Here is a 17,839-nt window from a genome sequence, read left to right as displayed (position 1 = left end):
AAGAACTTCATTCTTTGACTTCTGGCAACTAACTATAACTTTAAACTAGTCAATGCCTCTGGGCCACAGCTTCTCCTATGCGGCCTGATGTTTTGTTGTCTGAGGTGGGTCAATATCATTGATTTTGGAATAAATGTATCACTGTTTCCTGGCTTTCTGGTGACTGCACCTAACATGGACAGTTGTTGCCCATGAATCCTCTGTTTGAACCCTCTGCTTTATCCAGACAGGCGTGGTTATTATTTTCCAGGCAAAACACATCCATGCTGCCTCCACTGTCCTTCCTGTGTCCTTCCTGTCCCATTTCTTTTTTTTTTAATTAACATATAATATATTATTTGTTTCAGGGGTATAGGTCTGCAATTCATCAGTCTTAAACAATACTCACCACAACACATACCATCCCCAGTGTCCATCACCCAGCCACCCATGCCCCCACCCCCTCCCCTCTAACAACCCTCAGTTTATTTCCTAAGATTAAGAGTCTTATGGTTTGTCTCCCTCTCTGGTTTCATCTTGTTTCATTTTTTCCTCTCTTCCCCTATGATCCTCTGCCTTGTTTCTTAAATTCCACATATCAGTGAGATCATATGATAATTGTCTTTCTCTGATTGACTTATTTCACTTAACATAGTACCCTCTAGTTCCATCCACGTTGTTACAAATGGCAAGATTTCTTTTTTTTGGCTGTGTAATATTCCATTGTGTGTGTGTGTGTGTGTGTGTGTGTGTATGTATATACATATATATACACATATACATATATATACATATACATATATATATATATCACATCTTCTTTATCCATTCATCTGTCGATGGATATCTGTGTTCTTTCCATAGTTTGGCTATTGTGGACATTGCTGCTATAAAGTTTGTGGTGTAGGTGCCCCTTCAGATCACTACATTTGTATCTTTGGGGTAAATGCCCAGTAGTGCAATTTCTGGGTCATAGGGTAGCTCTCTTTTCAACTTTTTGAGGAACCTCCATACTGTTTTACAATTGCATCCCAAACCATAAGATACCCAGGAATAAATCTAAACAAAGAGGCAAAGGATCTGTACTCAGAAAACTATAAAATACTCATGAAAGAAATTGAGGAAGACATAAAGAAATAGAAAAACGTTCCATGCTCATGGATTGGAAGAACAAATATTGTTAAAATGTCTATGCTACCTAGAGCAATCTACACATTCAGTGCAATCCCTATCAAAATACCATCAACTTTTTTTCACAGAACTGGAACAAATAATCTAAAATTTGTATGGAACCAGAAAAGACCCCGAATAGCCAAAGGAATGTTGAGAAAGAAAAGCAAAGCTGGTGACATCACAATTCTGGACTTCAAGCTCTATTACAAAGCTGTCATTATCAAGACAGTATGGTACTGGCACAAAAACAAACACATGGATCAGTGGAGCAGAATAGAGAACTCAGAAGTGGACCCTCAACTCTATGGTCAACTAATCTTTGACAGAGCAGGAAAGAATATCCAATGGAAAAAAGACAGTCTCTTCAACAAATGGTGTTGGGAAAATTGGACAGCCACATGCAGAAGAATGAAACTGGACCATTTCCTTACATCACACACAAAAATAGACTCAAAATGGATGAAAGACCTAAATGTGAGAAAGGAATCCATCAAAATCCTAGAGGATAACACAGGCAGCAACCTCTTTGATCTCGGCTGCAACAACTTCTTGCTAGATACATCTCCAAAGGCAAGGGCAAAATGAACTATTGGGACTTCATCAAGATAAAAAGCTTTTGCACAGCAAAAGAAACAGTCAGCAAAACCAAAAGACAATCGACAAAATGGGAGAAGATATTTGCAAATGACATATCAGATAAAGGGCTAGTATGCAAAATCTATGAAGAACTTTTATCAAACTCAACACCCAATGAACAAATAATCCAATCAAGAAATAGGCAGGAGACATGAACAGACATTTCTGCAAAGATGACATCCAAATGGCCAACAGACACATGAAAAAGTGCTCAACATCACTCGGCATCAGGGAAATTCAAATCAAAACTATGATGTTCTCCATTTCTTCCTCCCCCTCTGTGTATTGACCTTATACTTTAAGACATGGCTCATTCTCAGTTGAAGACAACAGGGAACATTATCAGTCTTTTGATGTTTAGTGTGTCATCTTCATTGTCTGCCTCAGTGGTCCACAACTAGGTTGTCCGTTCCTGGAGGCAAGTGTTTCTGTAACTACCTAGGATCTAGAGCAGTGTTACCACACAATTAGCACTTAATATACATGCATTGATAAAATGAATATAAAGAGTTAGGACATTACATTTCATTAATTTTCAGTGGAGAATAAGCCCACTAGCAGCCACTGGCTTTCAGCTTAAGATTCTACAATGAAGAGCGACTTCCTCCACCACCACCCCCTACTTTGTATATAGCAAAAGAGAGCAATCTGTTTGGCCATTTTCAGGGTATGCTTACTCTACTTGGACTGATTACTGTATTTAGTGGGATTAGGTTTTATGATTGGATAGGTCTGGGTGACCTGCCTATCCCAGTGATTGGGTTGTGGAGGGTGTAGACAGAGGTAAGATCAACATCAGAAGGAGGTGGTAGGGACAGCTTCTTGGGAAGACAAAATATTAGATATTATGGGTAGGAAAGGCCATTACAGTCTAAGGCACTTCTCCATGACTGACTTTGAAATTAGATTATGAAAGTAATGAATTTCAACAGAAGCTATAATGACCAAGATTGTTCACCCTAGACATCCTAATATATTTTAAATGCATTTTAATATAACCCTGACTATTGGTATAAAGTATCTTATTTCTCTCTGAAAGGTCAAAATGATTAGGACATTCAGGAAATATCTTACTTACTTGGTGGTTGTGGTATCCATGGTGGTGGGAAATCAGAAGTAGAGGAGGAATGAGAAGGAAATCTCATCTACTTAGTAGTCCTTCAATAGGCAATGTGTAGTTTGTCTTAGTGCCTTTTCTGTATGATTGAAACCTCCATACTCTAGATATTTTAGGGATCTGGCTATTGTGTTTTATTATCTATGTTTACTTTATCCTGAAAGAAAATGCAAAGTTTCTGGCTGAGAGGACAAACTTAATACTCACCATGCCAGTTTCCCATGCCTCATTGTCCCTCTTAAGGCAATGTGATGAGGGCAGGTGAATTCCATGCCCACATAGGAGGTCCATGCGACAGGAAAGGAACCACGAAATTATGCATCTGGGAGCTCATCTAGGAATTGGTGTTCCGCAGCCTCTTTCCCCTCCCGAGAGGAGAAGAGAGGCCTTTGCTCTTTAATGTTAATAAACTCCCTCTAGGAAGGGTCTCCTACTTGTTATAAGCCTTTGAGATATAAATGAATGTTGCCTGGTTTTATTCCCCTTTGAAATGTAAACACACATTTCTGGGGAGATAAACGCGTAAATCTCTCCCGGTTCCTTCACTATTTTAGGACTGCTACCGAGTCATGCTTTAAACCAGGTTACCAGTCATTTTAGCTCAGAAAACCCTGGCTAAACAGAAACATGAAAATCTCTACCCCACATTGGCTTGTTCATAAGTAGTGTGTTCTGCTAGAATTCAGACGTGTCCAGCACTCTTAGCATGAGGGGCTGAAGAGCCATAGGAGAGGATACAACTTGAGAAAGTAAGAGATACAATTTTAGGCTGGTAATAAACCTCTGATGTGGAAGTGGAAATGGGATAGGGTGGATATAGAAAGGCCAATGATTACACATTCATGTGCCATAAGTTAGGAGCAACATACTGGAACAAATAGCACTTTTCTAGTGCTTGTTTGTCAGAGTAAAACCAAGAGGAAGGCTATTCATTTAATTCTGTATGATTCACATTATGGATGTAGAATCCTAGAGACTGCAAACAGCGTGGTACTTCTTTGTCACTTGAAGAGCATTAGGGGCATCCATGGTGGGAGCAGTGGGGTGGCAGAAGGGCCTGCGTATTTTGTCCAGCAGGGCTAGTGTTGGTGTCCATAGGACTTGGTGGCCAGGATATATTTATTGTGCACAACTGAGGCAGTAGTAAGTTCCCTTTACCCAGATTCTCTGCCGCATCAATAATAGTTGTTTGAATCCTACGGAAGAGGAATATGCTGACAGTCACTTGTTTGGGAGCACATGTGATATATCACTGGAATATCCCAGAAATAGTTTGATTTGGAAAAATGGGAAGCTTTGCTTGTGGCTGGACGACCTGAAATACAAAAGGACATAAGAACCAAAGTTCTGTTTATTCTTGTCAAAGTGACTCCGAAATAATCTTCCCACCTGGTTTGTCTTTCTGTATTTTACCTAGTCTCTAGCACTAGCTGGATTCTTCCTTCTCAGTGAATTCCTCTCTCTCTAACCACACCAGCCAATCCCACCTCTCTGTGCTCTCATTACTCATATTATCTGTGTCACTTTTTAGGCACCTACCACTTACTGCCCTGGTTGCAAACTCTGTTTCCCCATTTGTCTCTTAATGTAACTATCTGCCCTCTGTCTGCCTTTCTATCTAGATAAATGTAGGTGTGTATTGCTTCCGAATTAAATTTTAACCCCTTGAGAACTGAGACCACCTCTTCATTTCCTCCAGGCTGATTAGAGTTGAAGCTGCAAAATGTTTTTTTTTTTTTTTTTAAACATAAATGAAAAATATAATTAACACTGTATAATATCTTATTTTGGGGTTGTGCCCTTTTTAAAACTTACATGCTTAATGATCAAGGTCAGAATCTTAGCAATTATAACATCTTAATCCTTTAAATCTCACTGATGCCAAATTTAACTGTAGTTATCAAGTTTGGTTTCCACAAACACTATAAGCTCAATAAAGCATTGTGCTCAATTCTTTATTCATTCCTTAAGTTTCAGAATTAAATGTGCCATCCTTTCCTTTTAACTTATAAACCATTTGTAATTATTTTTGAAATGCTTATTTTAAAATATAAGAACTTTTCAAGCAAGCATTTTCTTTCCCTAGGGAAAGAAAGCTCTTGTCTAGACAAGAGCAGATGGATGCTCCCTGATTCTCTTAGGGTAGTTATCATGAATGAATTTTAGAGGGTTTTTTTTTTTTTCCCCTCCTTCTTCTAGGCAGTCCTTTTTCATCTTTCATCAAACAATTCAGCTCATGGATTATGTATGGCCTTCTGGAACTTGAATTTGATTTTGATGTTTGAAATGTACATTATAATTTTCCAAACATGAATTTATGAAAATGGCAGCCTTTAGAAACTCCCACAGAGGGAACAGATGACTGACTCTGACGAAAGAAAGTCCAGGAATACACACAGGATAGAGGGGGAAAAAAAGAATACACATGGAATGGAAGAATTAGGACTAGCTAGGATGATGCTGACGGTTGCTGGAGAGTAGGAACAGCTGACAAATAATCACCAGGGAATAAGGAGCAGATTAAACTGGGCTTCTTTTGTCTTTGCCCCTAGTTCCCAGTGCTCAACATCTTCTAACTTGATTATGAGTTATCAAGATAAAGCATGGTGAAAGCTAGTAAGTGTATCACTGGTCTGGACAAGGTAAGATTTAAATTTAGGGAGTATTTAAATATTACTGCTACTACCCCCTCTATGGCATTTCTAAAGGCATTGAAGGATACTTCGCTCAAAATTTAAATTCAGTTAATCAACTAAATAAAATAGTGGCATAAGTTTGAGATAGAAGGAAAATACTTTCACAAGAATATTAGATTAAGTTGGGGGTTTTTTGGGGGAAAAAATGAGGTAGGGAAGCTGGTTTTGATTTTTTTCAAGTTACGAGCTTTTTGATTAAGTCTCATAACTTATTTAAAGACTCCCTTTCCTCATAGATCTGATGAGGACATAATGGATACAATGTTTAACACTGGCCTTCTTGGCAATCAAGATAAAATGGAAAATTCTAGGAGTAAGTATATCAAATCTTGCCCTGAGGGCAGATTTCATAGGAAATTCACTATTAAGAATGTAAAACCATCAGAAAGGTGATGGGGTCCTGCCAAGGAGAGAGAAGGGCATAGAAGTGGGGAAACTAAGTTTTCAAGACAAGTGGTACAAACTTCCCAATTAGAGATTTTAGCACTGATTTGAGTATTCTCAGTTTATTTTGCTCTCACAAAGCCCACTTTTTGGTGATGAGTTATTTAGTTGTATGTCTGTCCAAAGGAGACTGGATGATTCTGCCTGCTTATGAACAAAGAAAAAGGTGTGCGGATTAGTAGATACAGAGGCTCATAGTGTGAAGATGGTAACTATAAGAGCCATTTACTGTGCATCTTATGTGCCAGGTATGATGGTATCTTGCATATATTCACTTTTTTTGTGCCTTGACGGCAAGATCATACTTGTTTTGTCACTTTATTCCCAGTGGATAAGTACTGCCTATGTTTATATATAAAACTGTATACAAAATTTGTTGAGTGTATTATTTTTAAACCTTATATAAAACCTGAAGGGCAGCTATCATCCTTGTTTTACATTTGAGTAAACTGAGGCTCAAATTGGTTAACTGGTGAAAAATTGGATATCAAGGTTCATGTATGCGTCTTCTTGGACCCAATAAATATCCAGAAGCCTAGACCAAGCATAGTTGCTGCAAATGAACATAAATTTAATATGTCCTGTTATCTATTTTTGCTGATATTTCTACTTCTGGCATAGCATACTTATTAGTTAGCTATTACTATGTAGCAAATCACCCCAAGGCTTAATGGATTAACATAAACCTTTCACTGTCTCATAATTTCCACGGGCCAGGAGGCTGGGTACAGTTCAGCCATGTACTATCGCCTCCAGATCTCTCACAAGGATGCAGTCATCTTAAGGAACAATTGGTGAAAGAGCCATCTCTAAACTCACCCATGTGGTTGTTGGAAAGCCTCAGTTCCTCATTTGTTGTTGGACTTAGGGCCTCAATTCCTTACTGGCTGTTGACCAGAGAGGCCTCTGTCTGTTACTTGCCATAGAGACTTTTCCATAGATGAACTGTCTATCATCAGAGTGAGCAAGTGAGAGAGCAAGAAAAGGCAAGCAAAATGAGAAGCCAGCATCTTCTTGTAACCTAATCTCAGAAATGACATCCCATCCTCCTTGCTATATTTTACTGGTTAGGAGCAAGTCGCTAGTCTCAGCTCATGTTCAAAGTGAGATGATCACACAGTGGCATAAATATCAGGAGAAGAGGGATCATTGGGGCCCATCTCAGACACTATCACACCTACATATTTGCAAATGCATCAAGATGGGATGGACTATATGGGTGATGACTGGTATAATTAGGATAGGACATTAGGACATGTGGACAGATCCCACAACATAGACTTAATAGTGACTTATTTAACTTCTGGCACAGTGTACCTATTTGCTTATACAGTGGCTTCCAGGACACAAAAGATCCACTGAATCAAGATAGAGCTATGCAATATGTGGCCAGGAGGGTCATGAGAATAGTGGAGCTAAATAGTGGGGAAAGGAAGGCCAAGACTGGCTCAAGGTGATGGGTGAAGGGATTTGGAGCAGAGGACAGATCTGAGAAACTGTACAGAGAAACAAGATGAAGCTAGTATATAATTCGAAGATAACAATGTGCCATGTCAAAGAGAAGAAAAAAGTAATTACCTCACTAGGGAAAATTCTATTTGACTTAGGTTCTGATATTCAGACATTAATCTCAGAATCTGAAAGAAGCTATGTTGCCAGAAGTGACTAAAGTCATAATCAGATTAGTGAGAGGATACAAAATCAGGGTCAGAAGTGAAAGGTCTGGATAATGCAGGAAATCCTAGCCAAGTGCTTCAGCAAGATTCTGGCCTTTCTTGTATCTTGAAGGAAAGCATCTATGTCTAGTGGGAGTATATGCTTCTGTAAATACTTACAGAAATGAAATAGCCATTATTCATGAGGTAGACTTACAGATCCATTTGATTAGCAAGCAGCTCAAAAAAAGATTCTAAGTTCAGAATTTTGAAAGATCCCTGTTTAGATGGGGAGAACCTAGAACGCCTCTAATAACTTAATTAATGATCATGATATTCTTTACTAAAACTACCAAACTGGTATAAAACGATGGCTGGCTTCTTTGGTTTGTCCTTCATTATTTTTGAGTGGTGCCAAAGCTACAAAAGTGTCAGCTTCAGTTTGCATTGGACCCTCCTTCTACACTGAGTATGACTTGGAGCTTCAGACTCTGATGGTTTCCTCACTAAATGATTATACTTCATGAATGTGCTGAACTGACAAGGTACACCCAGAGCCTTTTAAATGCCAGTCAGTCTTTCCTTTGGGCAAATTTGTGCCCCCAGTGGTTTGGATCTACTCTCCTATATACTCTTTTCTCCTCTTACTTAACATCTAATTGGGGGCCACTTGAATAAAATCCCTTAGGAGTGTCTGATAGAAACCATTTTGGGGAAAGAGTGCATTACCTATAGAAAGCACATGAAACAGTACTCTCTTGCTATAAGGGAATATTACCCCCACAGAGGCTCCCCAAAATAATACCTTCTGTCTCCAGTTATTCTGATAATGTCTAATTCTCTAACTCCAACTGTTAAAATGGAGGCGTAATAACTGTTTGTGATTGGTGGGACAGTGGGGGAGTATAATGTATTCCTCCACTGGAGTCGGCCACAATTCCATCCCACTTTTGATATTTTATTCTCTTTCTAGATTTTTTCAAATGTTTTCATTCTTACTTTTTTTTTTATATTAACACTCATTAGACTGGTTCTTTCTCTAAAGCAGAAGGTCCTTGTCCATTTTCTCTTCTCTTTCCTTGGTACTGAAGTTTGTGCAAAGAACACACTCACAAGAGTGTGTTGGTTGACTGCACCACCACAATTGAGAGATCCATATGCATGCAGATATCCTAGTTTGGCCCTGGTGAACTAGTCAAGGATACAGTAGTGAATCTTTCTCCTTGCTCAGTGGTGATGCTCCTACTCAAGCAGTCCTGGAAGGATTCTGTGTTCAGGTTTCTGAAAGGTCCCTAGTGATCAAACCTAGAATGCCCACTATTAACTTGGTTAATGACTCATGAAACTATTTAATAAAATTATTGAACTAATATGAAATGATGGGCAGAAAGAGACTTAGTAATTGAAATATGGTACTGCTCATCTGGTCCCTGCAATAGTGAATGACAGAGGAGTTCTTTTCTACATTCCATTCTTTCATTTCTCATCCTTCTCCCACTTGGATAGATTAGCTGTGCCAGAAGCATGATAAGGGCCTAAGATGTAAAGAAGAAGGAAGAGCTGGTCTCTTTCTAAAAGTGACTCCTAATGTAAAACAGTTGACATACAGAAATGTCAAACAATTTTAATATATTATACTAAGTACTATAACAGTACATACATAATTAGGATGCTATAAAATTATAGAGAACTGACAACTTTGTGAATTAAGGAAGGTTTAACAATAGCAGTTAATTCTAAATAAGATACCAGAGATTGAGGAGGAATTCACCTGGGCCAAAGAAAAAGAGGTATATTTAAGTATAAGAATAAATTAATCATGGACATGTTGGTATGACATGGCATGTTTCCATGTCACCTTTGAAAACATTAAATAAGTCAGTCTAATTGGAACATTTAAATATATGTAGGAAGGGGCGCCTGGGTGGCTCAGTCGTTAAGCGTCTGCCTTCGGCTCAGGTCATGATCCCAGGGTCCTGGGATCGAGCCCCACATCGGGCTCCCTGCTCAGTGGGAAGCCTGCTTCTCCCTCTCCCTCTCCCCCTGCTTGTGTTCCCTCTCTTGCTGTGTCTCTCTCTGTCAAACAAATAAATAAAATCTTTAAAAAAAAATAAATAAATAAATAAATAAATAAATATATGTAGGAATAGGTGGAGAGTCATAGATAAAAATCATAGGCAGGTGTCTGATGTTTGTGTTTGTATCTTGTAAAGATTTTAGAGTCCCTCTATATTAAAGGGAATCATTGGAGTGTTTAAAGTTAGATGTGGACCTTTTAGGTGTTTACTCAGGGGCAGTGGAGTTGGTTGGCCATTCATTTCCACTACCTCGAGTTAACCTTAGATTTTGCTCTTATGGTTGTCAGCAGGCCTATTTGCATCTTTAGTGAGACTTCTTGTTCGTTTTACTGATTCACCCTGTGTTCTGAAACGTCACTTCTAATGTCTCTCTGGAGGATTAAGTCTAGATCTTCCTCACCTCTGTTTTAGGATCTCAGTAGGCACTAGAATGAGGCGACCTTGATTTTTATATGCATGCTGAACTCTGATTTCATTACTCTTGGAATGTCATCATTCTGTGGCCTAGTGTGCACTCTGCATACAAAAGTATAACAAGAACTTACAAGTTTATTTCCAAATTTGATCACCCTTTCAGGATATAAGCTATTAAGAGCAATTCAGTATTTCTGATAAATAACAGTAAAGTGGTGTCTACATTTTTGGATGTAATTCAGAAACTAGAAAGAAACTTCTATTTATATAATCCTATATCAAAAACTCTGTTAATATATAATGTGTGAATCACAAAGGCAATGCTGTATTCTGTCCTAATTAGTGGGAAGCAGAAGCAGCATCATATTTGAAGTATATGAATAAATATATATATTTTTTCAGACTTTTTCTATCTCAGTATTACTTTGGGGATATTTAATTTCTCAGACATTACCAGAGGCGTTAGAAGAATTCATAGCTTAACATCTTAGGTTCTGTCAAGATGGATCATTGTTCTATGAACTTTTTTCTGTCTTATCACTTTAGAAAACAAAACAGTATAAAACTAAAACAAGAAAGAGTGCAGCAGCATGGAGAGCAAAGGTATATTGGTTAAAGAGTGGTAGCAGTTGACCAAGCCATAAATAAATGAGTTTTGAATGTGCTTAAGAGCAGAGCACGGAGAAAGATTTTCTTGAGGGTCAGACCCAGAAAAACACTGACTTGAGGTAAGAGAAATGAATGTCTTCTCAGTTAAAGTAAATAAAATTGAATTAGTTCAAGTTGTGGGTTTTATCAGGTTGATGAATCTAATAAGATCATTGGAATATTAAGGATAAATTGAACTCTGAGCCCCCATTTGTAAAGTGAGGATTCTGTACCTCCTCTCCCACCATTTTTTTCTCCCTTAGAAGGTTGATGTTATGTTCTGTTCCAATCTTTTTATTAAAGAACTTTGTTTTTTCTGCCTCTTCTGACAATGCCACATCCACAACAGTGTTGTTCACACCAACATGCCACCCCTTCAGTCTTCCTAGAGAGATTCTATACTCCATGTTGGAGCAAACAGAATGCCTTTCTCCAAACTTGGGGTTTCAGAGCAGTCCTAGGCATGTTTCGGGCCTCAGAGCACCCCTTATGAAAGTGGTCCCTTTTTAGGTTTTAGCTCTCCTCTCTCTCCCTTGGGCACAGAATCAAACCTGGAGCTGGTGAAGAAAGATAACATGTCACCTCCTGCTTTTTCCTCCTCCTTAGCTCTGCTTCAGAACAATCTTGCACAAACAGAACAAAGCCACACAACAGCACTGATCACCCTTTTATATTCCATCAAAGTTCTTTATGAAAATAGAGGTGTGTGCCCAAGAGCCAGGGTCCAGTGGGTGGGTACTACCTAACTCAACCTTTTTTTTAAAGGTTGATTGATTGATTGATTGATTTGAGAGAGAGAGAGATGGGGGTGAGGGGAGGGGGAAGAGGAAGAGAGAGAATCCCAAGCAGACTCCCCACTAAGCGTGGAAACTGAAGGGGGGCTTGATCTCACAACCCTGAGATCATGACCTGAGCCGAAATCAAGAGTGGGATGCTCAACCAACTGAGCCTCCCAGGCACCCATGCCTAACTCAACTCTGCAGTGGACAGTTATTAATTAAGGTCGAATATTAGGCATTTGATCACAGTCACAATTTCTGAGGGACTTACATAATACTGTTGATCAAAATGGTTTCTTTTACATTCTGGTCCAAGAGCTAGCACTTTATTTTTTCAGAGCCTTATTCTGTAAAAAGTACAGTCTTGAGGATAATGTGTTGATCTTTTTAAAATATTTGAATCATGAGAAGATTCAAAGTAAAAAGGAACAGAGACTAATATAACTGAGACCCTGCTTCTACCCTGAAGTGTAACAAATATTAACATTTTGCAATATCTGATTCACATTACTATTTTCTTAAGAATTAAGATATACTTGAAGCCTCCTTAAGACCTCTACCTCATCCCATGTCCCTCCGTCCCCCTCAAAGCCAACCACTGTGCTTAAGGTGGTATACATACTTTCAGAACATGTGTAGTAAAATGTATATATGTTTAAATTATGCACAGTACTCTTTTATGAATTTTTAAATTTCTCACAAATGATATCTCTTTTCAGTTTGCTTTTCCTGGTCAACACTTTGACCTTAGAACTTACTCACTTGACTACATTGGCTGTCTCCTGAGTTACATCCTGAAGTCCATTTTGTTCCATCCTGATGTACTGCCCATGAACCTGGAGTGAACAGCTTCCTGTGTCTCCCCAGCATCCCACTTAGTGGACTCAACAGTCCTGGGATAGTGCCAGTTGGAAGGGATGCCTTAAAGCTGTTACTTTTATTCCTAGATTTAATGTAACTCTTCTTATTAACTCTTGGAATATTCAACCTATTAAGAAACAACTATAACCATAGAGACAAAAAGATGTTCCTATGACTCCAATGTACTCAGCCCTCCTAATCAGTGCCTCTTTAGAAGTCAATATTTGGCTATACCATAGAAAATGTCTCAGCTCACTGGTTGGGACTGGAAGGCTTCACTTTCTTAGATTTTGTCAAAGTGTTTGCCAGAATGATGTGTGTCCATTTGACTCCCATCTACAGTAGCAGGGTTCCCTTCTTTCCCTATGCTCAGTAAGATCGGTGTTATTAAGCTTTAGTTTATTTGCCCATTCCAAGAGGTATGAAGTGATCTCTCATTGTTTACACTGTAAGTTTTCCAATTATTAGTGAAGTGTCATGTATTTATCAATAATATGGGATTTAGTATTTTGTGAATTGCCTGTTCTAATCCTTGGTCTATTTTTCTATATTTTGCCAACTCATTTGTAGGAGTAGTTATTTTATGTACATGTAGAACTAATTTTCAGTGAAATGATACGGAAAAAACTTCAGGCAGCTAACTGCTACTGATGGTACCATACAAATCTGTAAAATTGTTGATGGTCATGATGGCACTTAGACATCAAATAGAATGAAATTAATATTCAGAATTTTCAGTTTAGGAAGGGAAGGGAATTTGTAATTTCATTTAAGAAAGATACTCATGGGAAAATGCCAAATACATGTAACAATATTTTCATGCCTAGGGAGGTCAATTTCAATGATCTAGATTATTTAGTCATGTAAAACACTTAATTCCCAACACAAATGGATAGCTGGAATGGCCTTAGTTTAATGTGGTAGTTTTTAGAAGTATATTTTTGTTTGATTTTTACAGCAGTACAACTCAATGTCCACCAAATTCCTTTTATGTAAAAGTATTTCAAAGGCACAAATGAAAAATTCAAATGGTATAGAGAACCAGTCCTAGTAATTCACTCACAGAAGGAAATTCACCCCATGCATGCTTTGGTTTTGATCATTTCTATTGAAAGAACGTTTTCCTGTAACCCTCCTCTTTTTTTTTAATATACTCTTAAACGCTGGACTTTTCCTAGTAGAAATACATTTTTCTAGGAAGGTTTTATCTTGAATACTTTGACCCTAGAAAGTAAAGTAATTTAGCAGAGTTTCTCTCACTAGGGATTAAAATGGATGTTAAAGTATCCACAGAGGATGAAAATGAGTAAAAAGATGAATCAGGCATGAAGGTTCAGAAATGGAAAATGGATGAATGATGTTTCTATTTTATTGTCCTTGTAAATAAAATGAATTGTGCTTTTGGCTTTCATTTGCCATATGAATTGATTGTTACAAGATAAAACCTGAGAAAATTGAATTATAATTTTCGAGAATCAGTGAATCAGCAGCATTTTTTAAGTAGCCAGTGGAAGTATTCCAGACATTCCACTGAATTTACTTTCTGCAAACCTCCACTATGTATGTAGGTGTCTTAATGTTTAAAGAAAGAGGTGCTAACATTTTAGGAATTTATATATGTATCTTCTTTCACATCAAAATGGTCCTGGTAAAATGAAACAAAACTGAATTCAGCTTTGAGCCTACTGGTCTCTAACCCTAGGCTTAGTGCTGGAGTGCCCTGGGATTCCCTCTCCTCTCTTGTAAGGTCCTTCTGCGAGCCTCCCTCCACTGCCATCCCCCTACCTCCAATCTCAAGTTCTATTTCAACAAAAGTGGAATACGTTGGATCACTTCATTCACATGTTACTATGAAGTCCTACAGGTTAAGATCTATTGCTCATCACCTATGACTTCAGCATATGATATTAGTTAAATATTTATCAAGGCTTTTTGAGGGCCAAATACCATCCAATAAATGTATATGCATTATTTCATTGAAACTTAAGATTTTATAGATTTCTTTTGTAGACAAAGAAGCAGGTTTAGAAGGAGTTAAGAAAACTTGGCTAAGGTTTCATAGCTAGTAACTAGCATAAATGAAATTCAACTCAGGTTATAATAACACAAAATATGTACGCATATACACTATACCACACAATCCTGAGCAGGTTTCAAAACTTGCCGTTGCATAACATCACCACTCGTGCAGTAATGGTTTACTTCCTCTGCTGAAAGTAAGTGGTACAAAGACCACTGAATCGGGTCCACCCCAAACTGGACAGGTAGGCACACAGCTCCACTGAGCTGTTGGAATACATGGAGCATGCCACCTTGCCCAAGGGCTGGAACAGGGAGCATGAGAGAAAGTTCACCTAATACATTGTTTCTCACTTTGTTTAATGCAGTGATGCCACGCTTTGCCGAGCAAGTAGAGGTTGCTATTGAAGCCCTGAGTGCCAACGTCCCTCAACCATTTGAAGAGAATGAGTTCATTGATGCCTCTCGCCTAGTGTATGATGGTGTTCGAGACATCAGAAAAGCTGTGCTGATGATCAGGGTATGTAAGGCCTCTCTAGGTTGGAGCTGATCAGAGCTTCTGGTGTGGACTCCAAAGAATTTACTTTTGTTGTTTTAATTACTTAGTTTAACTTGTTAAGCTGTTTGGCTCCTCATTTAGTCAGACAAGGGGGACCATTTAGTCAGACAAAAGGGACAAGTGATCCCAACAAGCCTAGATTCACACTGAATAACCTGAAGAAGTGATACTCTGCCTATTTCTTGCATGCATTGTCTAAATTTGATACTAACTTTCAGGGGCCCCTGCTATTATCCATGATGCTTCTCTGGCTAACATTTTCCCATCAGGATCAAAAAGCCATGGGATGGAAAGAAAGGAAGAGAACCCAGCGTAGTTGTAGTAGTAGTAGTAGTAGTAGTAGTAGTAGTAGTAGTAGTAGTAAAAATAATAATAATAATCTGATACACAGTCACATTATCTTTATAACAAATAATTACAATCTTATAAATAAGGCTGTATAACTTTGCAGCAAACCTCTTCCCATCACTCACCCTACTATCTTCCCATGTTCAGTCTTCTGTTGTCAGCTGTGAGTCTTCCAAACGATTGTCCAAGTGATTATATAGAGACATATGCTAGAAAACATATAGTAGGTTTTAAAACTCAACGTAAGTATCATTTACAACTTGCTTTGTTCACCCACAATGTACCTTCATTTATTTACATTAATACACATAGCTTCCCTAGTTCCATTTAACTGCTACATAATATTTCATTGTAAGATGAGATTTTGTTTTCTCCTTACCTTACCAACAATTTGGCATGGTTTTCAAATAATTTTCTTACCCATAGAACTCTTTCTTAAAATAAACTTAAATATTCAAAAGCATAATTGATGACACAAATACATTTGTGGCTATTACAGCTGAAGCAGAGATGGGGCTTCTGCAGTGACAATCATAAGAACATGAGAACATGTTGTCTGATAGCAATATACTGTGAGCCACAATTGTAATTTCAAATTTTCTAGTAGACACATTGGAAAAAAAAAAAAAAACAACAGTTGAAATTAATTTTAATAATATATCTAACAATCAAATGTATCCAAAATGTTACCATTTTTGACATGTGGCATTAGCTACATTTAAAGTTCTCAATAATTCATTGTAGCTCATGTCTACCATATTGGATGAGATAGCACTGGAGTGCATCCCCACCTTCATCCTCTACAGTTGTCTCTGAGGCTGCTCAATAAAACCACAAGGTATCTGCTGACTGCATTCTGAAAAACTTTCTCTCAGAGTGATCATTGAACATCTAAACTAATATACCCTTGAACACGGCAAAACAATAATAACCAAATAATATCTGTGGTATTTTGTTCTCTTTGGACAATATATAACTAGTACTTTGAGTATTTCATCTATGGCATTAATTCTCCTCTGAATCTTGTTATCTTTGAGGTCATTAAATTCATGAGTGATCCTCTTCAGCTGTGGTATCCAGAGTGCAACATGGTGCTTCCATGGTGATCTGAGCAGGTGGAGTAGAATATCGCCAGGAAGAGTCTCTATTCCCTCTTTGTTGGCATCCATGCTTCCCCTGAAACATTACCAAATGCCTTCACTTGGGAGCCCAAAAAGCATCTTCGAATTTTCTTGTCTTTAAATTCAGCTTGATTGTTTTCTCGTTAAATATGTCTGTCTTTCATAATAATTTCATGATCAATTCAAAGTGTTCAGATCATTGTATAAGTTATATCAGACGATTCTCCTTATACTTAACAATGTGGCATTCATAGTTGGAATTTGGAAGCTATCAGATGTATTTCCTGTTCTTCTAACTTGCCCATTTTAGATCTGTCAAACTCTTACCACCTTGCAAGACTTGGCTGAAACCTTCAAATTTTCTCCATCAAAAATACTGACCATCTCCTTTAACTATGTATAACTGTTTCTGCTTATGATAGTATTTATTACATTATTCCCTTTTATGTCTATTACCTTCTTTAGACTGTGAAATTTTGGAAAGCAAAGGCTGTGTTTTTATTTTCCCTTCACTGTGGTGCATTGTCTGGCACAGTGGTTAATGGTGTGTGTGTGTGTGTGTGTGTGTGTGTGTGTGTGTGTGTGTGGTGGTGGTGGTGGTGGTGGTGGTGGTGGTGGTGGAAACAGATACCCGGGGAGATAAAGAAGGTGACAGAAAAGGGATGAGAACTGGAGAAGAAGGAAAAGATAGGTAGTCAGGCTTTTAAACCTGTAACAAATTAGATCATTTTTTCCCATTACATACTAACTTGTGAAATAGGTAATAGACCATGAGAGTTATGTTTTCAAAGCATTTGACACTAAATCCCACTATAACCCTCAAGACATATTCCCTCTTTTGCCATTTTTCTGCTTTGTTAGCCTTCACATTTTTGTGACAACCATTCATCTGGGGGGCTGGGGAAGTTTATAGCCATCATTCATTTATTCATTCATGAGCTGTAAAAAAACATAATTTTAGATAAAATGCCATATCTTTGTTGCATGAAGTGTCATTCCTACATCTCGACATTTCAAGTCATCTGATCAGATGGATTTCACACCATGTAAAACTTAAGAGAGAAATGTACAGTATGTACAAATTGATATTTTTAAAATCCTTCTCCATTCAGCACCCACATGGCTTCATTTTGTACTTAATTTCTTGCTTTGCTTTTTGAGTATAATGATTAAGTCTACTTAAAAAAAAAAATCCATTGCACTAGTTCTAAAGAAAGACAGTGAGACAAGTAGAACTGTTTCTTTCCCAGCAAACCTGGCCATGCCTCCTTCCCTCCAGAGTGTTGTTTATACTTTGTAAAAATAAGAAATC

The 17,839-nt window shown here is 37.9% G+C and overlaps 1 protein-coding gene across 5 annotated transcripts in view; it reads left to right on the top strand.

The window, feature by feature from the left end:
- CTNNA2 (catenin alpha 2) overlaps positions 1-17,839 on the top strand; it is a 1,077,601-nt gene that overhangs the window by 975,403 nt on the left and 84,359 nt on the right. For all 5 annotated transcript variants that reach the window (XM_032410576.1, XM_032410575.1, XM_032410577.1 and 2 more), the window contains exon 13: positions 14,868-15,019. In XM_032410576.1, coding sequence (XP_032266467.1) covers positions 14,868-15,019 — 152 coding nt within the window. The remainder of the gene's footprint in view (positions 1-14,867; positions 15,020-17,839) is intronic.

This window comes from Phoca vitulina, unplaced genomic scaffold (assembly GCF_004348235.1).
Source record: "Phoca vitulina isolate PV1807 unplaced genomic scaffold, GSC_HSeal_1.0 scaffold12, whole genome shotgun sequence".
NCBI lineage: Eukaryota > Metazoa > Chordata > Mammalia > Carnivora > Phocidae > Phoca > Phoca vitulina.
Note: the sequence above shows the minus strand (reverse complement) of the source record. Positions and strands in the feature narration are given on the sequence as shown.